Here is a 26092-nt window from a genome sequence, read left to right on the forward strand (position 1 = left end):
AAATAGATCTACCCTACGATCCAGTAATCATACTAGTGGGTATTTACCCCCAAAACATAAAAACACGAATTCAAAGGGATACGTGCACCCCGATGTTTATCGCAGCGTTATTTATAATAGCCAAATTATGGAAGCAGCCCGTGTCTACCCACAGAGGAAGGGATGTATATATATATCCAATGGAACATTATTCAGCCATAAAGAGAAGAATGAAATCTTGGGGCACCTGGATGGTTCAGTCGGTTGAGTGTTTGACTTCGGCTCAGGTCATGATCTCGTGGTTCGGGAGTTCGAGCCCCACATCGGGCTCACTGTTGTCAGCCCGTCAGCACAGGGCCTGCTTCAGATCCTCTGTCCCCCTCTCTCTGCCCCTCCACCACATGTGCTCTCCCCAAAATAAAAAAATTAAAAAAAAAAAACAACAAAACATTGCCATTTGCCACAACATGGATGGATGTGGAAAGTATAATGCTAAGCAAATAAGTCAATCAGAGAAAGACAAAACCATATGATCTCACGCATATGTGGAATATAAGAAACAAAACAAACAAGCAAAGGAAAAAAAGAGAGAGAGAGAGAGAGAGAGAGGCTCAAACCCACAAACTGTGAGATCATGACCTGAGCCAAAACCAAGAGTCAGATGCTCAACCGACTGAGCCACCCAGGCGCCCCTTGGATGTGGTTTTGAAACAGACATCTGAACAAAACCCAAACAGATTACACGTCAGTTTGTAAGTCTTTTAACGAAAATTATCTTACGTGGTGGATCTTAAAAATAAATGTTTAAAACCACACTTCGAACTTGACTTCTGTGAGATACTTGCCGTTGAACGGAGTTTACTGCTTCTAGGCCCGATCAGTTGTTATCTGTAAACTCTTCATCCATCTAGCGGAAGTGGGGGTGTTTTCTGAGGGAAATGCAGCCCTCCCTGCCCATCCCCTTCCCTCTTCCCCTCCCTGCCCCTACCCCTTCCTTCTTCCCTCACTGGGGACGGCGGACAGTCTGGTGCTGATGTGCATGGCGTAAAACACACACACACACACACACACCTCCACCCCCCACATACACAACCCGCCCCCGCATATCCCATCCCCCCCCCCCCCACAATAACCCCTTTAGGAATGGATGAACGCCACACTCAGCCATGTGTCACTCTGACGAGGCTTTAGGCAACTGACCTTCAATTTTCACCTCGGCTTCGGGGTCCTCACACGCTTCTGATGGGACAAGCAGAGTGGAATCTTGAAAAAAAAAAAATTTCTAAAATGACATCTGTTATTATGTAATCTCGCCTTCCAAGAGGAGCTTACCCTGGCATTTTAGACATGTGTCATACTTAGTACACGTAGAGGTATAAACGTGAAGGTAATTTTTGTAAACAATTTTATTTACTTTTATTTTTTTAGTAATCTCTACATCCACCATGGGGCTCGAACTCACAACCCCAAGATCAAGGGCCACACGCTCTTCCAACTGAGCCAGCTGGGCGCCCCTAAACCTGAAAGCATTTTTAAAGTTTATTTATTTCAAGAGAGACAGAGAGAGAGCACGAGTGGGGGCGGGGAAGAGAGAGAGCGAGAGAGAAAATCCCAAGCAGGCTCTGTGCTGCCAGTGCAGAGCCTGATGCAGGGCTTGAACTCATGAACCATGAGGTCGTGACCTGAGCCAAAATCAAGACACGGATGCTTAACTGAGCCACCCAGGCACCCCTGAAGGTAATTTTAACTTTACTTTTATTTTACTAAAAGATTAAAAAAATTTTTTTAATTAAAATAAAAAAAATTTTCTTTTAATGTTTATTTTTTTTTTGAGACAGAGAGAGACAGAGCATGAGCGGGGGAGGGGCCCAGAGAGAGAGAGAGAGAGAGAGAGAGAGAGAGAGAGAGAGACAGAGAGACAGAATCTGAAGCAGGCTCCAGGCTCCAAGCTGTCAGAACACAGCCCGACGTGGGGCTCGAACTCACGAACCGTGAGATCGTGACCTGAGCCCAAGTCGGACGCTCAATGGACTGAGCCACTCAGGCACCCCTGTAATTTTAACTTTCAAAGGGATCACAGGGTAAGAAAGGACAACCTTATAAGGGTTAAGGGGAGAGAAGAAACTCTCAGATCTTATAACACAATACCCGGTTACCCACGTCAGGGGACACAGAATGTCCATCTAATGGAATTCCTATGGCCATAGCGTTTCCTTGTTGTCAGGAATCACAGGGATCAAAGAAAGCACTCTTGTCTCTCTCTCAAAAATAAATAAACACTAAAAAAAAAAAAATACCTTCCATTAATTGTTCATGAAGGGAGAAAGACGCAAAACAAATCAGCTGTTTGGATATTGGATTATGGTAATGGAACACGTAATGCTTGGGGGGAAACGGGTGAAGGCCCACCAGACCTCTCTGACTGTTCTTGCAGCTTTTTCTGAATCTTTAGTTAAAAAGGTAAAAAAAAAAAAAACCCAAATCAAACGAATTCAGGTCTATCATAAATGGTTTCCTGCTGTACTATAATAATAAAAAACCTCTTGGGGGTGTGGGTTGGTTCAGGCAGTAGAGCATGCAACTTTTGATCTTGGGGTTGTGGGTTCGAATCCCATGCTGGGTGGGGAGATTACTAAAAAAAAATACTTAAAAATCTCTTCAGAAACAAAGTATTTCAAAGGCCAACATCCAGTGACATCTCTCTGATTCTCACTCTATACTAGTTCTACCCGGATTCCCATGTAGGCCTTCCTCTATCTTTTTTTACAAAAAATTTTTTTAATGTTTATTCGTGTTTTTTTGAGAGACAGAGAGAGACACACACACAGAATCCGAAGCAGGCTCCAGGCTCTGAGCTGTCAGCACAGAGCCCGACGCAGGGCTCGAACTCACGAACCGTGAGATCATGACCTGGGCTGAAGTCAGACGCTCAACTGACTGAGCCACCCAGGTGCCCCTCAGAGAAGCTATTAAAAATGACACAGGGGCGCCTGGGTGGCTCAGTCCGGAAGGTGTCCGACTCTTGATTTCAGCTCAGGTCACAATGTTGCGGTTCATGGATTCCAGCCCCGTGCCTGCTTGGGATTCTCCCTCTCCCTTTCTGTACGACCCTCATCAAAAATAAATAAATAGGGGCGCCTGGGTGGCTCAGTTGGTTAAGCATCTGTCATGATCTCACAGTTTGTGGGTTCGAGCCTCACGTCGGGCTCTGTGCTGACAGCTCTGAGCCCAGAGCCTGCTTCGGATTCTGTCTCCCCTGCTCTCTGCCCGTCCCCTGCTTGTTCTCTGTCTCTCAAAGATAAATAAATGTTAAAAATAAAATAAAATAAAATAAAATAAAATAAAATAAAATAAAATAAAATAAAATAAAATAAACAAACAAACAAAAACAAAAGACCACACAAGGATGCCTGGGTGGCTCGGTCGGTTAAGTGTCCAACTTTGGCTCAGGTCATGATGTTCTCACGGTTAGTGAGTTCAAGCCCCACATCAGGCTCTGTGCTGACAGTGGAGAGCCTGCTTCGGATTCTCTGTCTCCCTCTCCCTCTGCACCCTCCCTGCTTGTGCTTTCTCAAAAATAGATAAATAAACATTAAAAAAACGACAACACTGGGGTGCCTGGGTGGCTCAGTCAATTGAGCGTCCGACTTCGGCTCAGGTCGTGATCTCACGGTCCGTGAGTCCGAGCCCTGTGTCGGGCTCTGTGCTGACAGTTCAGAGCCTGCAGCCTGCTTCGTATTCTGCGTCTCCCTCTCTCTCTGCTCTCCCCTGCTCATGCTCTGTCTCTCAAAAAATAAATAAACATTAATAAAAAAAGAATTCTGGTATACCCATTGAAGAAGAGAAAATGGAATAAAGCAACGAATGACATAGATGTGAAGTTTTCTCACCACGCGACCTCTACTCCAGGTGCTTTACGTAGAATCTCTTACAGGTCGGAGAAGGAAGAGACTGACAGATTCCCAGGGCCACATTCTAGGGCTAAGACTCATCTGGTTTTCTAAGAAGGCATGCCAGGAAGCTGCCTTAGTTTCAAACATGCGTCATGGGCGTTTCAAAGACTGTGTTCTTTGCAAAACACTGTAGACTAAAACAAAACCAAAAAAAAAAAAAAAAGAATAAAGCATAAAATGGCTTTTCTAACCTTCCAGGGATAATTCCATGTCTATTACGTCGCTGCTCCCAGAAGGATGATGGCTGTCTGGAAGGGAAGCAAATGATACAGAGATTTAAAAAGGGCAAAATGCAAAATGTAAACTAGAATCCATGTATGTTTTTTATTTAAAAGAATTTTTTTAAGGTTATTTATTTATTTTCAGAGACACAGAGACAGCAAGAGTAACGGGCAGAGAGGAGGAGAGAGAATCCCAAGCAGGCTCTGCACTGTCAGCACAGAGCCTGGCACGGGGCTGGAACCCACGAACTGTGAGATCATGACCTAAGCCGAAACCAAGAGCTGAACGCTTAACCTACTGAGCCACCCAGGTTTCCCTAAACAAGAATCCATTTAAAACCATCCAAACAGTTCGAGACCCATGCAGGAATGCACATGAAAAACACTTCAACTCCTTGAAATAAAATCCACACAAATGATCCTTTCTCTACGTCTTTTGTGGTCTTACCTGCAATTTGGAGAAGTTTCAAACCTACAGAAGCAGAGATGGTACAAAATACCATGTGCCCTCCCCTGGTGCCAATAGTCACCAACTCCATATCCTGTTTTTCTGTGCCCCCTTTTTTCACTATGGGATCTTCAGAGCCTTTTTTCTTTTTTTTTAAATATTTATGGTTTTGAGAGAGAGACAGAGCATGAGCGGGGGAGGGGCAGGGAGACAGGGAGGCACAGAATCTGAAGCACGCTCCAGGGTCTGAGCCCCACGTGGGGCTCGAATTCGCGCACCATGAGAACGTGACCTGAGCCAAAGTCAGACGCTTAACTGACTGAGCCAACTAGGCACCCCTAAAGAGTTTATTTTTAAGTAATCTCTACACCCAGGGTGAGGCTTGAACTCAGAAGCCCGTGATCAAGAGTCACATGCTCCACTGACTGAGCCAGCCAGCACCCCGTTTTCCATTTTAAATAGCATAATTTGCATTTTCGTCGTTCAGTTAAAACAGTTCTTATTCTGGATATGAAATCCTCATCCGATATATAACTTGCAAACATTTCCTCTAATTCCATTGGTGGCCTTTTTCCTTTTTTGATAGAGTTCTTTGAAGTACACGTTTCTAATTTTAACGAGGTTTAATTTATTTTTTTCCTTTGGCTGCTCTAGCTAAGAAACCATTATCTAATCCAAGGTCACAACCATCTGCGTCTAGGAGTTCTAAGTGCACGAGAATTTTTAACTCTTACATTTAGGTCTTTGATCCATTTTGACTTAGTTTTTGTATATGGTGTGAGGTAGAGGTCCCAATGGATCTTTCTGTATGTAGAAATCTGGTTATTCTAGTACCATTTTTTGGAAAAGACTATTCTTTCCCCAGTGAATTGTTTTGGCACCCTTGTTGAAAATCAAGTAGCTTCAGGGCGCCTGGGTGGCGCAGTCGGTTAAGCGTCCGACTTCAGCCAGGTCACGATCTTGCGGTCCGTGAGTGCGTCAGGCTCTGGGCAGATGGCTCAGAGCCTGGAGCCTGTTTCCGATTCTGTGTCTCCCTCTCTCTCTGCCCCTCCCCCGTTCATGCTCTGTCTCTCTTTGTCCCAAAAATAAATAAACGTTGAAAAAAAAAATTTTATAAAAAAAAAGAAAATGAAGTAGCTATAAAGATAGGGGTTTATTTCTGCACTCTCAAGTCTATTCCACTGAATATCCACTGTCTAACCTTATGCCAGGACCACAGTCGATAACTGTAGCTTTTGCAGTACGTTTTGAAATCGGGAAATGTGGGTCTTCTGACTCGGTTCTTTTTCAAGATTGTTTTGGCTATTCCGGGTTCCTTGAATTTCCATAACAATCTTAAGGAAGTCTTCCAGTCCATGAACGCAGAATATCTTTCCGTTTATTTAGATCTCCTTTAATTTTTTAAACAACGTTTTATAGTTTTCAGTGTACAAGTCTTGCAATTCTTTGGTTAAATTTTTTCTTAAGTATTAAAATTTTTTTAATGTTTATTTATTTTTGAGAGACAGCATGCAAGTGGGGGAGGGGCAGAGAGAGAGGGAGACAGAGAATCTGAAGCAGGCTCCTCCAGGCTCTGGGCTGTCAGCAAAGAGCCCGACACGGGGCTCGAACCCACAAACTATGAGATCATGACTTGAGCCAAAGTTGGCTGCTTAACTGACTGAGCCACCCAGGCGCCCCTTAAGTATTTTACTTAAAAAAAATTTTTTTTAGGGGCGCCTGGGTGGCGCAGTCGGTTAAGCGTCCGACTTCAGCCAGGTCACGATCTCACAGTCCGTGAGTTCGAGCCCCGCGTCAGGCTCTGGGCTGATGGCTCAGAGCCTGGAGCCGGTTTCCGATTCTGTGTCTCCCTCTCTCCCTGCCCCTCCCCCGTTCATGCTCTGTCTCTCTCTGTCCCAAAAATAAATAAACGTTGAAAAAAAAAAAATTTAAAAAAAAAAATTAAAAAAATTTTTTTTAATGTTTATTTATTTTTGAGAAAGAGAGAGAGAGAGAGACAGAGTGTGAGTCTTGTTTAACTTGTGAGTGTGAGTCCGCCGTTTAACTTGTATGACATCAATGAACCAAATATTATTAAGAACGGGGTACCTGAATGTCTTGATCTTTCGGTATTTTCTCAGTAACTTAGGGGACAGACAGGACAGCAAAGGATTAGGGGGACATACTTTAGAACATGCAAAATAAGAATACTTAACAGACAAGCTCAAGTAAAACGCACCAGGATACCTCTGTCTTCACGTTTGCCTCGAAGCACGCGGATTTAGGCTGAACACGGATCTATTTCCTAACCGTAAAATGCTTTACTTTAAATGGCAGTATGCTACATCCCAGTAAACGTATTGCTTCAGCCTGTTTTCCAGATGGGGGCTAATTAAAATTTCTCATCTCGGGGGCGCCTGGGTGGCTCAGCCGGTGGAGCGTCCGACTCTTCGATTTCGGCTCAGGTCGCAATCTCGTGGTTTGCGAGTTCAAGCCCCGCGTCCGGCTCTGCGCGGACAGTGTGGAGTCGGCTTGGGATTCTCTATCTCCCTCTCTCTCACAACAAATTAATTTTTAAAAATACGACAAAAAAACTTCCCGTCACAAACAACATTTGGGGAAGGAAATGAAAATAAAATGGGATTACCTTGCGTATTATACGGATAGTAATTAGGATCTTCTGACTCCTTCTTGACTGACACAGCCGTCGCTCTCAGTGCCGTGCCTTTGGAAGCAATGAAAATCATAAAATCGCGTGTTAGGCCACAGAGAACTAGGACCGGCTGGGACGGTTCCAGGCTCTGCCTCAATGAACAGGGCAACGTGATCGCCAGCAAAACAACGTGGGGCTCACACACCGAACAGTCGGCTTTCCCGTATAACAATACAAGTAACAGAACCAAAACACTATAAAATCAATATAAAAGGAAAGAAGGAAGGAAGGAGAGAAGGGTGTAGAAAGGAACAGAAGGAGGGAGGGAGGGAAAGAAGGGAAGAAGAAGGTCTGGTTCCCAGTTTGGGAACATTTTCCTTTTCAAGGAGGCTTCGTACATACGTGCGTTTATGCAAAATACGGTAAAATATTCTTCTCCAATGGGATGTGCATTTGCACATGTCACCTTTTTAAGGTTTTTTTTTCTTAATTTTTTTGACATTTACTCATTTTTGAGAGACAGAGACAGAGAGTGAGCGGGGAGGGGCAGAGAGGGGGAGACACAGAATCTGAAACAGGCTCCAGGCTCTGAGCTGTCAGCACAGAGCCCGACACGGGGCTCGAACTCACGAACCGCGAGATCATGGCCTGAGCCGAAGTCAGACACTTAAGCGACTGAGTCACCCAGGCGCCCCCCTTTTTTGTAAAGCTTGTATTTAAATTCCAGTTAATTAACACACAGTGTAGTATCAGTTTCCGGGGTACGATACAGTGATTCAAGCCTTCCATACATCACTCGGTGGCTACGTGTAATCTTACCTATGACAATGACATGAATTTCAAAATTTCAAAACCTGGGGGAACTGTTAGTAAAACCAAAACCCGTCATCAGGGAAAGGTGTGGTAGCCTGCAAAGTGAGCCACAGGTTTCTCCCACCCCGGTGTGCATGCCTGTCTGCAATGTCTCTCTTGCTCTTTTCTAGAAGTGGAGGCTACTTCTCCATCCTGTAAAGCTGGGCCTCGTCTCATGGCTCACTTTGGCCAATGGGACGTTGGCCAACAGGACGCGAGCCGAGGCCTGAAGAGTGCAGGTGCGTCTGAGCTGCTGCTTCAGAACTGAGTGGCCATGTGAACGTGCCCGGGCTCCCAGGGGATGTGAGACCAAGCAGACAGAGGCCAGGCTCTCCCAGCAGCCTCGGACCCAGGAGCGAGGTCACCTGGGAGCAGACAGCTGCCCGGCCAATGTGTGGAATTGCCAGAAAGACTAATCATTGTTTGGGGGTGCTGGGGTGGCTCAGTCAGTTAAGCATCCATCTGACTTTGGCTCAGGTCATGATCTCACAGTTTGTGGGTTCAAGCCCCGCATCGGGTTCTGTGCTGACAGCTTAGAGCCTAGAGCCTGCTTCGGATTCTGTGTCTCCCTCTCTCTGCCTCTCCCCTACTCGTGCTCTGTCTCTCTCTCTGTCAAAAATAAGTAAACGTTAAAAAAAAAAAGACTAATCATTGTTTGAAGCCACTTTGTTTTGGGGAGAAAGAGAGAGAAAGAGAGAAATTTGAAACTCAAAACCATTTTGACACTTGTTCTGTGTAGCAAGGGGTGCAGAAATATCACAAGAAATGAGGCTCTCAGGGGCCGTCCGGCAGCTGGAAGCGAGTTGAATGGCATCATGAAATCCAAGGTAGAGAGTCATGTTAGTAGGGAGCACATTTTTGTCTAAACTGAACCACATCTCCAAAAGGAAGCATCAACAAAAGAGGCCTCGTGGCACCTGGCTGGCTCAGTCGGAAGAATGTGCAGCTCTTGATCTCGGGGTTGTGAGTTCAAGCCCCGGGTTCAGTTTAGAGCTTAAAGACAAAAAGAGACCTATTTTTTTTTTTAAGTTTATTTATTTTGAGAGAGAGAGAGAGAGAGAGAGAGAGAAAGACAGTGAGCACCAGCAGGGGAGGGGCAGGGAGAGAGAGAATCATCCCAAGGGGGCTCCGTGCTGTCAGCACACAGCCTGATGGGGGGCTGCATCTCATGAACCATAAAATCATGACCTGAGCTGAAATCAAGAGTCAGACACCTAACCGACTGCACGGCTCTTCTTTTTTTTTTTTTTTAAAGTAAGCTCGACGCCCAACATGGGGCTCGAACACACAACCCTGAGATCAAGAGTCACACACTCCTCCGACTGAGCCAGCCAGGTGCCCCAGCTTGTGTTCATTTTTATTAACTTGAATTTTGAGGTTTGGTTTTATGTACTTTCTAACCTTTGCGCCTTTAATGCTTTCAAAGATTTTCCCATTCCTCAAGCATTTGCATCTAAAACATTTTTTGACCTTTTAACATTTCCCCTCTAATCAATGCCATTTTTCTTTCTTTAAGGAGTGGGGGAAGGCAGGGATAAGGCCCCTATTGAGGTTATTTAGTGCCCTAGTCACCACCACCCCTTTCATTGGTCAATTCTTTGGGGTTTTTTTAAACATTTATTTTTATTTGAGAGAAAGAGAGAGAGTGATCGGGGGAGGGACAGAGACAGAAGCTCAAGCAGACTCCACGTTCAGCACAGAACCCGATGCGGGGCTCGATCCCACAACCGTGAGATCATGACCTGAGCCAAAATCAAGAGCCGGCCACTCAACTGACTGCACCACCCAGGCTCCCCAGGATTTTCTCTATAGATGACCATGTCATCTGTGAACAAAGGCAGTTATATTTCATCATTCCCAATCTGTGTGCCCTATATTTCCTTTTCTTATCTTATTGCATTAGCAAGGACTTTCAGTACAACACTGGAAGAAAGCTCAAGAGGGGACATCCTTCCTCGTTCTTGACCTCAGTGGGAAAGGTTCTAGCTTCTCACTTGGCTTTTTGTAGATTTTTAAAACCAAGTTGAGGAAGCGCCCTGCCCCCCATTCTTAGTTTACTGCAAGTCCATGTTTTAGAAGTAAAACAAAAGAAAGGGGTCAAATGATAATCTGCCAAATACTCGATTCTATAAGCATCCGTGTACGTACCTGAATCTTCCATGGGTTCAGTTTTCACACTGATGGGGCCACAGCTGCAAGGAGAAGGGAACCCTTGTCAAGACAAGCCGGCCGGGGTGAGACGTGACCATGGGGATCCAGAAGCACTGTACTCAAACCCCCCAATCTCCAGAGCTCCACGCCGTCCTACCTCCCCTGCCCGCCATCCAGCTCAACGCAAAACTAACTCGTTCATGTAACATTAATGTTCTTAATAATCTGTTATACCATTAAAGGAGTCCATTGAACATAGTCTTAAAACCTCAAACATCCTTTTGAATAAAGAATATATAACAAAACAAGGGAAACTTTCCATGGTCTAAAAACTAACACTCTGGGGTTAGATGTGGATTTTTTTATTTCCCTTACCTTTCACTTGGGGACGTCACCGATCTCTTAGCATCCGTGACCACCAAAGACCCACCTGTGCAGGAGTAAAAAGACACACACTAGCCCCTTTCTGCACCTTGAAAATGACACCATTCGAAGGCACGTAACGTGAAAGTAAATACAGAGAGAACAGAACTCCAGCTCCAGGCCTTTACAGAATAGTAGTGGGGAGAGACCAATTCAAAGCGGCCCCCGTGTCCTCATGCCGTGTGTGTGGGCAGAGTGGGGGCTGAGGAGCAGACAGGGGCCGCAGCGACTTCCAGCAAGCCACTAAACCTTCCTGGATCTCAGTTTCCTCATCTGAAAATGGTAGTTGGGTGAGGATCAATTAAAACATGCAAAGAACGCAGAACCATGCCGGGTATGCCGGAAGCAATGAATTAGCGGGTGCGGCTATTACTGTTCTATGATGAAAATACAAGCCGTCTGGGGCAACCGTCGCCCAGTCACCCGCCGCCCCTCCCCCTCAGGTCTCCCCTTCAACATAAGCTAGGGAATTCTGGGAACGTTCCATTGCTCTGGAAACGGACTTGGCTCTGTGAGCAGCCCAAGCCCTGTGCGCTCCCGCGTGCGCCTCGTGAACTCTGCCCACCCCTCTCTGGACATCCTGTCTCTGTACCTAGGTAGTCTCAGCACAGCACCCTCTTAGACAGACCTGGTCTCTCCAGGACAGGTACGGCCCACAGTTTCCAGCTATGTTCCAGATTAATAATCTGGGAAAATAAGAAGTGGGCAGAGGTGGATCTCTAAACGCTTCTGGAAAAATTGCTATTTTTTTGGTCTGTTCGTCGTTGTAAATTGAGGAGATTACGAAGGGCCCCGGGTTCTCAAACTCGGCCTCAAACACCCATCCACGTTGCTTTCTGCCTGGGCACGTGGATGGGCCTCCCGGCAGAAGCAACGTGTTGAGACCCTGCTCGGCTTGAGAGCCACCCGGTGGCTCCACAAAGCCCCTTTGATCATACAACTCTAAACCCTCCCCAGGACTCCCGGGGATTTCTGTCGGGCATCCTGGGGAGACCTCGGGTCACCCCTGGTTCTCTGTTGGACAGCCTTGCTCCTTCTAGACCGTGAGTCTCAGAAGCACGAGAAATGGCCATACCTCCTCCATCCACTCCTGAACCCAACGATGCCCGGCCTATGGCTGGGGGTCAAAGGACTATCAAGTGACCCAGCATCCTCATGACCCTGGACTTGAGGACAAGATAGGCCTACTGTCCTCTGTGGGCAGTAGGAGCTTGCCGGCTTGAGACCTAGGAGCTTGGCCGTGGGAGCTTGCCGGCTTGAGACCTGGGAGCAGAATCCCTTCAGCTCTTGTCGGGGTGTGTCCTTCCCTGAGCTGAGCACCCCACAAGAGGCACGGCCCCCCCACCCCGGGGTGCCAGAAGTTACTTCCTCCATGGTGAGCAGGCAAGAGACACACAAGCTTTAGAATGTACCAGACTTGCATTTCAAGTAAGAAAAGCAGGGCTGGAGGGGTGCCTGGGTAGCTCAGTCGGTTAAGCATCTGACTTTAGCTCAGGTCATGAACTCACAGCTCGTGGGTTCGAGCCCCGCGTCGGGTTCTGTGTGGACAGCTCAGAGCCTGGAGCTCGCTTTGGATTCTGTGTCTCCCCCTCTCTCTCTGCCCCTCCCCAGCTTGCACTCTGTCTCTCTCAGTCTCTCAAAAATAAAGGAAACATTAAAACAAAAAAAATTTTTTTTTAAAGAAAAGCAGGACTGGCTTAGTAGCCAAGGGCAGTCACCGATTATGAGAAGCTGTCACTTACCGAGCTGATTCGCTGGACCTAGGAAAGGTCTGCAAGAAAACCGATACTATTACCCGACATGAAAGACAGATTAAACATTTGAATAACCAACTTCTAAGTGTAAGAGGACATAATTAACAAACGAATTGAAATTAAGCTGTCAATTTATCCTCAAATGAACTAGGCTTTATGAGGGGGATAGAGCCTGCCACCTGTTTATGATGAATGAAATCCCCGCTTTGTTCTCCAAAATCCATTTCAGGGTGGTGAGACCATAGTTCTCGGGGTGCTGAAAGGCCACTCCTTCTGGAAGCCCCTCCACAACCACGGCCGCTGGGTCCCTCAGAATCTTCTCATACGGAACAGGCACCATCGCTGTGGTCCCCAAGGCTTTGCCTAGAAGAGGGGAGATATCGTTAGATGGTACGAACATAAACCCTACCTGTCAGCTGCATTCAGTGCAATAAAGAAACACAGGTGCCGGGGCGCCTGGGTAGCTCAGTGGGTTGAACGTCTGACTTTTGGTTTCGGCTCAGGTCATGATTTGCAGTTCGTGAGATCGAGCCCCGCGTTGGGCTCTGTGTTGACAGCTCGGAGCCTGCTGGGGGGGTCCCTCTCCCTTTCTCTCTGCCCCTCCCACCCCCGTCTCAAAATAAATAAATACACTTTAAAACAAACAAAAAAAGAAAGAAACACAGGTGGCAATGCCCGGCTTTGAAGCCACAGTAAGAGCTGAAGCATCCTAGTCCTATATAACCCGTTAATAGAATTCCCAAAGGGCCACAGGAAAAGCTTATGAGACGTTTTACTTTACATCTTCACATAAGAAAGAGGAAATAACAGGTCTTCTCCATTCGGTTGTAGGTGGTGCACCCAGGGCAGCAGAGGGCGCCCCACGGTTACTCAGTGCCCAAAGAGGATGAGAGCCCCCACCCGAAGGTCCACAAGGACCCTATGTGGCTCTGCACAACTCAGGCCAACTTGCCTGTGGAGAAGTTACGGAGTCAACGTGGCCTCGGGTCACCATCTTGGGGCCGGGTCAGTTGTGCTGCGCTGGCTGGCCAGCCCCCAGGTGCAGGAGCCCCATTTCTCTCAGAAGCGTAGCCTGAGACTCTGAGATCCCCTAGGCTCGAGGTCCCCCACAGTCAAATGCTCACAGGGACCTGCAGGTCCCATAAACGTGTGACGCTCTCTAAAAGTGACAGGACTCTGAGAGGCTAAGGCAGGCGCTTGTGTCACAACTAAGCCCAACGCCTGTATGGTTATTGAGTTACCCAGCTTTTCTTTTTTAAGATTTTATTTTATTTTTTAACGTTTATTTGTGTTGAGAGAGAGAGAGAGAGAGAACAGGCACACGAGAGCAGGGGGAGGGGGCGGAGAGAGAGACAGGGAGATTGAGAGAGAGAATCCCAAGCAGGCTCCACACTGTCAACACACAGCCCAACTTGGGGCTCAATCCCATGAACTGTGAGACTGTGACCTGAGCCTAGATCAAGAGTCAGATGTTTAACCGACTGAGCCACCCAGGGAGCACCTGGGTGGCTCAGTCCGTTAAGCATCTGACTCTTGATTTCAGTTTAGGTCATGATCCCAGGGTTGAGGGGTGGAGCCCCTCGTCAGACTCTGTGCTGAATGTACAACCTACTTGGGATTCTATCTCTCAATCTCTGTCTCTCTCTCTTTCTCTTTACCCCTCTGGCCTTTGTCCCTGTGTGCGCACATGTTATCTCTCTCTCTCTCTCTCTCTCTCTTTCTCTCAAATAAAAAAAATAATAGGGGACACCTGGGTGGCTCAGTGAGTTAAATGTGTGACTTTGGCTCTGGTTATGATCTCATGGTTCGTGGGTTCGAGCCCGCATTGGGCTCTGTGCTGACAGCTCAGAGCCTGGAGCCTGTTTCAGATTCTGTGTCCCCTTCTCTCTCTGCCCCTCCCCGACTTGTGCTCTGTCTCTCTTGGTCTCTCAAAAATAAATACACGTTAAAAAAATTTTTTTTAATAATAAAAGGAGACAAAATTCTGCATAGGCATTAAAAAAATCCTTATCTTGGGGTGCCTGGCTGGCTCACTCGATGGAGCATGTGACCCCTGATCTTGGGGTCATGAGTTTGAGCCCCACATTGGGTGTAGAGATTATATTAAATAAATAAATAAACTTAAGAAAAATCCCTCTTAATGCCTGTGGAAGACATGAGTAGATGGAGGGACGCCTGGCTGGCTCCATCGGGTAAGTGTCTGACTTCAGCTCAGGTCATGATCTCACAGTTCGTGGGTTCGAGCCCCGTGTCGGGTTCTGTGCTGACAGCTCGGAGCCTGGAGCCTGCCTTGGATTCTGTGTCTCCCTTTCTCTCTGTCCTTCCCCTGTTCACGTGCTCTCTCTCTCTCTCTCTCTCTCTCAAAAATAAATAAACATTAAAAAAAAAAAAAGACATGAGTACATGGAGAGACTGATGAGGTTGAGGTTGGTGCCTGAACCAGCAGCGAATGTCTTTAATATAGTTCAGCCTTGAACAACACAAGTTTGAGCTGCTCAAGTCCACGTATACATAGACTTTTTTCAATAAACACATCATGATACTACACATGTATTTTCTCTTCCTTATGATTTTCTGGTTCTTTTTTTTTTTTTAAGAATTTGTTTTTTCAAGTAATCTCTACGCCTGTTGTGGGGCTCGAACTTACAATGCCCAGATCAAGGGTCACGCGCTCCACCAACTGAGCCAGCCAGATGCCCTTCTTCCTGACAATTTTCTTAATAACTCTTTCCTCTAGCTTACTGTATTGCAGAAATACACTGTGTAATATGTATGACATACGAAAGAGGTAATAATGGACTATTTTTGTTACCAGTAAGGCTTCCAGTCAACAGTAGGCTATTATTAGCTGAGTTTGGGGGGAGTCAAAGATTAGATATGGATTTTCGACTGCAGTGGGGGTGGGTGTCCCAACCCCTGCATGGTTCAAGGGTCAGGTACAATTGCGTTGGCCTTGCAGTGGGGGCTCCCTCAAATGGAAGCAAAGAATGTAGAATGAAGGCTGATCAATCAGAGGTTTCTGTGGACCAGCAGAGATCAAGCTGTCTTCTGCAAGGTGCCCTCTGGTCCTGAAGACCTGGCTCTTGGCTTAAGGAGAATGTAGAGTTTTAAATGTTAGCGGCATCTAAACAGTCACACCAATAAAGTGATCTGTAACACTCCAGCTCCTTAGTGACCTATGCCGATCCTAATGGGTGACGTGAACTTTACCGTAACAAAAGCAGAAATAGTCCTCAACTGCTTTTCTGAGTATTTCTGTTTCTCCTGAATCGATCTGCATCCCGTTCGCAGGACATGGGGATCTGGCCTCACGCACCCCTTCGGCAATGCCTGTAAACAAGCAACAGGCACAGTCAGTCTTCAAGCGCTTGTTCCGAACATTCCCTCAATGTCTACGCTTCTGGTATTATACCGGAAAGAGGGGGAAATGGATAAACATAAAACAAGATCTTTTTTTATAAGTAAACTACCCCCAACATGGGACTCAAACACATGACCCCCAAGATCAAGACTCACATGTCCTACTGACTAAGGTAGCCAGGTGCCCCTAAAACAAGATTTTTTTATAAGCATTAAAAAAAAACATTTTAATGTTTATTTATTTTTGAGAGAGAGAGAGAGACAGAGCATGAGTGGGGGAGGGGTAGAGAGAGAGGGAGACACAGAATCTGAAGCAGGCTCCGGGCTCTGAGCTGTCAGCACAGAGCCCGATGTGGGGCTCGAACTCACAAACCATGGGATCATGACCTGAGCTGACACTGGGACGTTCAACTGACTGAGCCACCCAAACGCCCCAAGAAAGGGTATTTATGATGAACAGGATAGTATAACATGGTGGTCACCTCTGAAATGAATCTGTTGATAAAGAACTATAAATAATTCAACACAGAGGGAATAGTAGTAGTTCAAAGGAAATGATAACAAAAATGTTATTTGCTATACGGTCTGAAAGTGACCATAGGAGGACCTTCACCGTGACAAAAGTAGAGACATCAACACAGACATTAAAATTACAAAGCAAATACTATAAACCATTTTTTTGCCCAACAGATTCGACAACGTACATGAAATGAAGAAGTTAAAAATAAAGTTGAGGGGCGTCTGGGTGGCTCAGTGTATTAAGCATCTGACTTCGGCTTAGGTCGTGATCTTACAGTTCATGAGCTTGAGCTCCGCGTCGGGCTCTGTGTTGACAGCTCAGAGCCTGGAGCCTGCTTCGGATTCTGTGTCTCCCTCTCTCTCTCTCTGCCTCTCCCCCGCTCGTACTCTGTGTCTCTCCCTCTCAAAAATAAATAGACATTAAAAATTTTTTTTAAAAATAATAAAGTTGAAAATAAAGTTTACTGAAATGGGCACCGAAGAAATAGAAAGTATGAATAGCCCTATATCTGAAACATGAGTATGCAACTGGGAAACTTAAATCTCAACGATTAGACATCCATCTGGCAACTGACATTAATGAGTTGAGGACACCCTTCCTGTTCATCCATTATACACTTACTGTATTATTTAAAGATTGCTTCATATTTGATCTATCTTCCTGATTGTGGAGACTATAATTTTGGTCTTGGAAACCAATCTGAATCAATCAATCCCTCTCTCCCTCACATACATACCAATGATCTGGACATATGTAAATATTTATTCATGTTCCCATTCCCTCTGACGACCCTTGGAAACATCTACAGCTATATTCATCCGCTGTCTCTCTCCACAGTCCTAATGACATTACATCCTCTCATAACTTTGGTGGGTTTTTTTTTTTTTTCCTTTCTTGGTTCCAGAAAATACTAAGGTGCTAGGTGGATGACCTACCAAGGTAGAGACCATTGCTATACAAGGTGTAGGTTTTAACATCCTAGACTAGGTTCTGTTGCACGTGGCCACATCCACTCACTAGAGCTGCTGGACGCTTGTAACACATTAAAAGCTCTAAAGGGGCACCTGGTTGGCTCAGTCAGTCAAGCGTCTGACTGCAGCCCAGGTCGTGATCTCACAGTGCGTGAGTTCGAGCCCCACATGGGGCTCTGTAGTGAGAGTTCAGAGCCTGAAGCCTGCTTCCGAGTCTGTGTGTGTCTCTCTCTCCATCCCTCCCGCTTTGCACTCTGTCTCTGTCTCTCTCTCAAAAATAAACAAACGTTAAAGAAAAGACAAAAGGCTCTGAAGGTCCCATAGCGAAAAAAGAGAAAATGGTTATTAACTCAATGGACCACCTGACGAGCCCAGAGTTTTTTTTATTCCCTTTCTTCTGGGAACAAGTAAAATAAGAATTTATTTTAATATGGGTTTATTTTAGGAATCAAAGACAATTTACTCTATGTTCCTCAAATTTATTTTATAAAACCAGGGTGCCTCTGAGGACAAAGTACAAAATACACTGACCATGTTTCTTGGACCTATCAGTGTTAAGCAGATATTCGCTGGTATGCCAAGTCAAGAGACGTATCAGAACCATTTTCAGGATAACGTGTAGGCTATTTTTAAAAAAGGTTTTTTTAATATTTATTTTTGAGAGAGAGAGATAGAGAGACAGAGACAGAGCACGAGCAGGGCAGGGGCAGAGAGAGAGGCAGACACAGATTCTGAAGCAGGCTCCAGGCTCCGAGCTGTCGAGCCCAATGCGGGGCTCGAACCCACAAGCCGTAAGATCGTGACCTGAGCCGAAGTCAGATGCTTAACCACCCAACAGCCACCAAGGTGCCCCTGCTGAGACTGTTGTAAAAGAAAACATTACATAAGTCTTCCCTGCAAGTATTTTAAGAGTCATGAATACAAAGGATAAAACTGTTAACACCCACAGTATTTTGCAAAATCCTTCTGTAAATCCGTCCTGGCGTTGACAAAAGCACGTCCTTTCTCGGTTCCAACGACGAACACGTCTGTCTCATACATTGCGATGCAGGCCACTTCTGCCTTGGACTTGGCCAATTCTTTACACTGAAATAGAAAAAAGAATGAAGTATTATATACCAGATTTTGCGGAGCCTAAGAGGGTCTGCTTTAAGCAGAAAATATAGGAGTGCCAGGCTGACTCAGTTGGTAGAGTGTGAGACTCTTTTAACTTTCCTTTTTGAAGCCATCAACTTTTTTTTTTTTAATGTTTGTTTATTTTGAGAGACAGAGAGAATGCAAGCAGAGGAGGGGCAGAGAGAGACGGAGAGAGAGAATCCCAAGCGGGATCTGCACTGACAGCACGGAGCCCAACACAAGGCTCAATTCCATGACCCTGGGATCATGACCTGAGCCAAAATCAAGAGTTAGACTCCCAACTGACTGAGCCGCCCAGGTGCCTCAAGCATGAGACTCTTGATCTCAGGGTTGTAAGTTTGAGCCCCATGTTAGGCATAGAGATTACTCAATTAAAAAAGAAAATACAGGGGCGCCTGGGTGGCTCAGTCAGTTAAGTGTCCGATTTTGGTTCAGGTCATGATCTCATGGTTCGTGGGTTCAAGTCCTGTGTCCGGCCCTGTGCTGACAGCTCAGAGCCTGGAGCCTGCTTTGGATTGTGTGTGTGTGTGTGTGTGTGTGTGTGTGTGTCTCTCTCTCTCTCTACCCCTCCCCACTGGTGCTCTTTCTCTGTCTCTCAAAAAAATAAATAAATAAAGGTAAAAAAAATTTTTTTAAATAAGAAAAGTCCCCCAGGAAAGAAAAATGAAACGCATCCACTAAGCAGATACTATAAACATCATACAACCCAGAGAAGGCCATATTTTTATTAGCCACCTAAAAAATACATATTTGGTCTTCATCCATTCTGTTTCTGGCACAGAGCTCCTGAAAGTCTTGGAATTTCCTGACAGCAATAGTGTCTTTGGTCAAGGTTGATGAGGTAACTCTAGGTAGGCACCTGATGGGGCTGGTGGCCAGGGGAACCGACCGTGTGATTGGAGGAGTGGCTTCCCTGGCCTCTGGGAAGGAGAGGAGGGATAGGGGTTAATTTCAATCTCTAGCAGCCAGTGTTGTAATCAATTGTGCCTATATTATGAAGCTTCCATAAAAACCCGAAAGGACAGAGTCGGAGCTCCCGGGTGGGTAAACACTTGGTGACTTAGGGAGAGTGGCTAGCTGGGCGAGGACACGGCAGCTTCGCACCCTTCCCCCTACCTTGCCCTCTGCATCTCTTGTTTCTGGCTGTTCCTAAGTTACATCCTTTTGTAATCAGCCAGTAATCCAGTAAGTAAAATGCTTCTGGGTTCTGTGAGCTGCTCTAGCCCATCAAGCAAACCCAACGTGGGGGGCTGTGGAACTTCCGATCTATAGCCATCGGTCAGAAGCCCAGCTGGCAACCTGGATTTGATGTTAGTGTCTGAAGTGATGGGCGGCCTCGGAGGGTGGAGCCCTTAACCTGTGGGATCTGACACTCTCTCCACAGAGATAAGAGTCAGAACTGTGTTGAACTGCAGGACACTGGGGCCAGAGAATTGCTTGTTGCTTGTCGAAATTGGGTGCAGTATTTTTACCAGTGACATGCCTCTCCAACATGCCCTCTTCCCCTACATTTTTGGCTACAGACTCTTTGATTGCCTCTTCCCGTGACAATAATTCTGTCATATTTTCTATGGAGAGAACAGAGAGATAACTTAATATTTCCTCCAACATGGTTGATTGCATTTTTATTATTGATGGTAGGGATGCATAAAACATGAAAATTCCTATGTAAGACACGCCAGCTATCATCACAGTGCTACAGGCTATATGCCCTACAGACAAGAATTCTGAAAAATTCTACTTTGTGCGATTCCTTCCAAAGATTTTAAAAGAACGTGTGGTGTACTTGTGACTGCAGATGCTACAGTGGAGAGTCTGTTCTTGACCAGAGAGGAGTTCTGTTTTGAGAAGGCATCAGTGAGAAACAAGTCCCCTATTTACAATTTACCCATTTAACGACTGGAAGGATTTTCTAGGACTAGCTTCTGGCTTCATTCATTCATTCATTCATTGATTCACTCACTCATTCACTCATTCATTCATTTGAAAGAGAGAGAGAGAGAGCACAAGCATGAGCAGGGGAGAGGGGCAGAGGGAGAGAATCTTAATCAGGCTCCATGTTCAGTGTGGAGACTGATGCGCGGCTCGATCCCATGACCCTGGAATCATGACCTGAATCAAAATGAAGGGTCAGACGTTCGACCATCTGAGCCACCCAGGCTCCTCTGGCTCTGCACATTTAAGACCCGTTTTTCTTCTGCTCCCCACATCCTTCTGGAGTTGAGCACATATTCACACCACAGGGTGACCTCAGGTCGTAACATACCCCTTGATGTCCCATCATTGGGTGAGTGGACCCACTGGATCGTAAGAATATTCCTGGAAACCGTTCCCATGCTGGGGTCCCTAGCAATAGCTCACCTCGACACAGAAATGACAGCAAGTCACCTAAAAAGCTAAACTAAAGCCAAACGTATATGCAACTGAGCTTCCCCTTTTGAGACCCCGAAGGTGCCTGTGTCCACTCCAGTATCCCCTGCCACAGGGGATCCTGGGAGGCACAATAACGTCCCCCCAAAGATGTCCATATCCTAATCCCCAGAGCCTGTGAATATATTCCCTCCTGTGGCAACAGGGACTTTGCAGATGTGACTGTTTTGGGGAAGGTTATCTTGGACTATGCAGGTGGACCGAATGCAGTCACCACGTTCTTGATAAGGGCCAGAGGCAGGAGGAAGAAGAAGAGGTGACAAGGGAAGCAGAGGGCAGAGTGGACCCTTGCTGGAAGGGAGCACGAGTCAAGAAATGCGGGCAGGCTTCAGAAGTTGGAAAAGGCAAGCCACGTATTCTCCTTGGAAGCCTCCAGGAGGAATGGAGGCCCAGTGATCCTTTGATCTGAGCCCCATAAAACCCCATTTCCTGCCTCCGGGACCTCTAGAACTGTCTTAACCGTAAGTGTATGTTGTTGTTGTTTTTTAAATTCTTTTAAAATGTTTATTTAGTTTTGAGAGAGACAGAGACAGAATGCCAGTGGGTTAGGGGCAGAGAGAGAGGGAGTCACAGAATCCTAAGCAGGCTCCAGGCTCCGAGCTGTCAGCACAGAGCCGGATGCGGGGCTCGAACTCACACTGCGAGATCGTGACCTTTGCCGAAGTCGGACGCTCAACCGACTGAGCCACCCAGGCGCCCGGAAGTAAGCGCATGTTGTTTAAAGGCACTACGTTTGTGGGACTTAATGACAGCAGCAACGGGAAACGGATACAGGGGTTGTGGCAGCAAGAAAGTGAGAGCAGGAGACAGTGATGTGGTTTTAGCTGATGTGGTTAAAATATCTTACCTAGAGGGGCACCTGGGTGGCTCAGTCGGTTAAGCGGCCGACTTCACCTCAGGTCATGATCTCGCGGTCCGTGAGTTCGAGCCCCGCGTCGGGCTCTGTGCTGACAGCTCAGAGCCTGGAGCCTGTTTCAGATTCTGTGTCTCCCTCTCTCTGACCCTCCCCCGTTCATGCTCTGTCTCTCTCTGTCTCAAAAATAAATAAATGTTAAAAAAAAAATATCTTACCTAGAAATCTGTGCAAATGCATACATGCACATATTGCTGGGGCTCTCCCACAGCCACGGGAGGGGCCACTGCAAGAGGAGGGCAGGAAGTTTAAGCTCTGTTAGCTTCATGGCAAATCTCTCTGTGTTTGTGTCGAATGAACCTGACATTCGGCATTTAATCTATCTGAAAAAGAGAACCTGGTATCCAGTAGAGTTGTTCATTAAAAAATTTAAAAACAATTTTTTTTAATGTTTATTTATTATTGAGAGACAGAGAGAGACAGAGCACGAGCAGGGGAGGGGCAGAGAGAGGGGGAGACACAGAATCCGAAGCAGGCTCCAGGCTCTGGGCTGTCAGCACAGAGCTTGACGTGGGACTCGAACTCACAAACCGTGAGATCTTGACCTGAGCTGAAGTCAGACGCTTAACTGACTCAGCCACCCAGGCGCCCCCCCAAAATTTTTTTTAATGTTTATTTTTTAAAGACAGAGGGTGAGCAGAAGAGGGGCAGAGAGAGAGGGAGACACAGACTATGAAGCAGGTTCCAGGCTCTGAGCTGTCAGCACAGAGCCCAACACAGGGCTCGAACTCACGAGCCGTGAGATCATGACCTGAGTAGAAGTGGGATGCTTAACTGACTGAGCCACCCAGGTGCCCCTAGAGTCACTCATTTAAAAAAAAAAAAATGTATTTATTTTTGACACATAGAGTGTGTGGGGGGGGAGGGGCAGACAGAGAGAGAGAGAGAGAGGGAAAGAGAGAGAGAATTCCAAGTGGGCTCCACACTCAATGCCAAGCCTGATGTAGGGCTCGATTCCACGACCTTGGGATCATGACCTGAGCAGAAGTCAGAGGCCCAACTGACTGAGCCACCCCAGCGCCCCCCAGTTCTTGTCAGCTTCTTCAAACATATTACAGGTAACATTTCAGCGGGGCTCATACTCCAACCAGCACCGTGACAGAGGCCATGACACCTTCCCATTATGAGGATCATCAGTCGTGGGCTGGACTTTGTGACCTGCTTCCCAAGAACCAGACATGGAGGGGGAAATACAGTGACTGTATGATGAAGAAACATAGCAGACACTACTTGTGTTAGGATTCTCTCGAGAGACCTAATAGGAGATAATCAATCTCTCTTTCTCTCTGTCTCTCTCTTTCGCTAATGTGTGGGTCCTTATAAGGAATTGGCTCATGTGATTACGGAGGCTGAGAAGTCCCATGACGGGCCGTCCACAAGCTGCAGATGCAAGAGGGGCAGTTCTAAGTTCTGAGAGCCCGAGAGCTGACGGTATAGATTCAACTCTGAGTCCAAAGGCCCGAGAGCCAGAAGGGCAAGGGCAGAAGATGGATGTCCCCGCTCGAGCAGTCGGACAGAGAGGGGACTGGACCATTCCTCTGAGTTTCTGTTCTATTCAGGCTCTCCACGGGCTGGGTGACGCCCACCCATGGTGGGGAGGGCCACCTGCTTTGCTCTGCCCGGCAATTCAAGTGCTAATCTCTTCCTGAAACACCCTCACGGACACCCCCAGAAATAATGGGCATTCCGTGGCCCGGTCAGGTCGACACATAAAGTTAACCATCACACCACCTTGACCAAGAGACCGAGGTGAGCCCCACCAGCGACGGGTCACGGTGATGTCGTGCGCCCCGATACGATGTGATGGGGTGGGGAGGTGCATCTCACCTCTGTGGTCTTCTTTCCAAAAGTCCAGTCCAAACAGGAGGTGAAACCTCAGAGAAACCCAGATTGACAGAGACTCGATATAAGGCCTGACCAGTCCTCTTCTAAACTGTCAAGGTCATGGAACACAAGGGAAGACTGGGAAGCTGTCACAGATGAGAGGCGCCTAAGGAGACCTGAAGACCGGAAGGAATGTGGTGCCACCTGTGGACCTTGGACAGAGAAAGGACAAGCGTGCGAGTCTTGATCTCAAGGTTGTGAGTTTGAGCCCCAAACTGGGTGTAGAGATCACTTAAAAATAGTAAAATCTTGGGGCGCCTGGGTGGCTCAGTCGGTTAGGCGTCCGACTTCAGCTCAGGTCACGATCTCACGGTCCGTGAGCTCGAGCCCCGCGTCGGGCTCTGGGCTGATGATGGCCCAGAGCCTGGAGCCTGCTTCCGATTCTGTGTCTCCCTCTCTCTCTGACCCTCCCCCGTTCATGCTCTGTCTCTCTCTGTCTCAAAAATAAATAAACGTTTAAAAAAAAAAAAAAAAAAAGAAAAAAAAATAGTAAAATCTTGGGGCACCTGGGGGGCTCAGTCAGTTAAGTATCTGACTTCGGCTCAGGTCCTGATCTCGCAGTTCGTGAGTTCGAGCCCCACATCGGGCTCTGTGCTGACAGCTCGGAGCCTGGAGCCTGCTTTGGATTCTGTGTCTCCCCCTCTCTCTGTCCCATTCCCACTCACACTCTATCCCTCTCTGTCTCTCAAAAAATAAATAAATGTTAAAAAAAATTAAAAAACAATAACATGTTAAACAAAACAAAACAAAACAATGCTGATGAAAATCGAGGAAAGTATGGAGCTGGCTAGTAGTGACGTACCAATACTGATCAATCAATCTGGACAAATGTGCCGTAGTTAGGTAAGTGATAGGTGAGGGGCACGTGGGAGATCTCTCACTCTGCAACTTTTCCGTACATCTTTAAAGTATTTCTAAACAGGGGTACCTGGGTGGCTCAGTCGGTTGAGCGTCTGACTTTTGAGTTCGGCTCAGGTCATTTCCCAGGGCCGTGAGATTGAGCCCCCGCGTCAGGCTCTGGTCTGAGCCTACTTGGGATTCTCTCTCCCTCTGCCCCTTATCCCTGCTTGCGCGTGCACGCTCTCTCTCAAAATAAAAATAAAAACGAAGTATTCCTAAATAAAAGTGTATTATATAAAAAATCAGGGGCGCCTGACTGGCTCAGTTGATGGAGCATGTGACTCTTGGATCTCAGAGTTGTGAGTTTGAGCCTCACATTGGCGGTAGAGATTGCCTAAAAATAAAATCTTTTAAAATAATTTTTTAAAAGTTTATTTTACTTATTTTGAGAGAGAGAGAGAGAGAGAGAGAGAGAGAGCGAGAGCAAGCACATGGGAGGGACAGAGAGAGAAGGAGAGAGAGAATCCCAAGCAGGCTCTGCACTGTCAGCACAGAGCCCAAGGTGGGGTTCAAACTCATGAACCGTGAGATCATGACGTGAGCCGAAATCAAGAGTCAGAGGTTCATCCAACTGAGCCACCCAGGCACCCCTTAAAAATAAAATCTTAATAACAACAACAACAACAACAACAACAACACAACTCTCCTTGATTTCCATAGGGTTAGGTGAAGGATGGGTGGGGAGTAATTTTGTTTAATGAGGACAGAGTTTCGATTGAGGAAGACGGAAAACTCTGGAGAGGGACAGTGACCACAGCAGCACATCAATGCGGTTGCATTTCATGCCCTTGAACTGTGCGCTTAAAAGTGGTGAAACCAGTAAATTTTGTGATCTTTATATACCTTATCACAATATGAAAAATACTCTTGATTTTTTTTTTCCCCAAGAAAACCTCACGGCTCACATCCAACCCATCGCTAAGTCCTGTCAACTCCACAGACCCTTCTGGAGCCATCACTTCTCCCCACCTCCACCATTTCCAGCCTAGTCCACTCCCGTTGGAACCACTCCCCCAAACGATTCCTTCACTCAGAACATTCCAGTGGCTTCCCAGAGCACTGAGGAGAGAAGCCCAGAGCTCTACATGATCTGGCCACCTGGTGCCTTGTTAATCTTACCTCTGGCCACCTCTCCTTTCCTCCCCCTGCTGCAGGGTTACTGGACTTCTTGATGCTCCTCCAAAATACCACACCTGTTTCCACCTCGGGGCCTTTGCACAAGATGTTCTCACCGAGCACTCTGCCGCTGGATACCGGCCTGGCCTACTTCTTCACTTCATCCACGTCTTTCCATAAAAGGCAACTGCCCACAGAATCTCCCCCAGATCACCCCGCCATAACCGCTTGTTCTCGCTCCAAGTGTTTCCTGACCCTCTGTTTTTGTTATTTATTATCTTTACCAATATAAACATCCACACGGAATTTGTTTATCATCTGTCTCCCCAAATAGGACATGGGATCGTCTGAGGAGGACCTTATCTGTCTTTTCAAAAAGCTTGTGGCCCCAGTGCCTAAAAAAGGGCCCAGACGTGGAAGGCACTTTATGAACATTTGTCAAGGGAAG

General features: G+C 46.6%; 1 protein-coding gene across 5 annotated transcripts in view; it reads right to left on the reverse strand.

Moving 5' to 3' along the window:
- LOC112860104 (general transcription factor II-I repeat domain-containing protein 2B) overlaps positions 1-26092 on the reverse strand; it is a 49994-nt gene that overhangs the window by 13541 nt on the left and 10361 nt on the right. For 3 of the 5 annotated variants that reach the window (XM_086692594.1, XM_086692596.1, XM_086692597.1), the window contains 9 exons: positions 18212-18350; positions 15624-15743; positions 12593-12776; positions 12402-12430; positions 10612-10666; positions 10234-10277; positions 7228-7305; positions 4124-4180; positions 1180-1242 (listed from right to left, as the gene is read on the reverse strand). In XM_086692594.1, the coding sequence (XP_086548720.1) occupies positions 1180-1242; positions 4124-4180; positions 7228-7305; positions 10234-10277; positions 10612-10666; positions 12402-12430; positions 12593-12776; positions 15624-15743; positions 18212-18350 (769 nt within the window). Of the gene's footprint in view, positions 1-1179; positions 1243-4123; positions 4181-7227; positions 7306-10233; positions 10278-10611; positions 10667-12401; positions 12431-12592; positions 12777-15623; positions 15744-18211; positions 18351-23571; positions 23902-26092 lie in introns of those variants that run through there. The other 2 variants (XM_086692598.1, XM_086692595.1) reach the window with 2 other exon arrangements.

The sequence above is a fragment of the Puma concolor genome, chromosome E3 (genome assembly GCF_028749965.1).
Source record: "Puma concolor isolate L17-30 chromosome E3, mPumCon1.1.hap2, whole genome shotgun sequence".
NCBI classification, from domain to species: domain Eukaryota; kingdom Metazoa; phylum Chordata; class Mammalia; order Carnivora; family Felidae; genus Puma; species Puma concolor.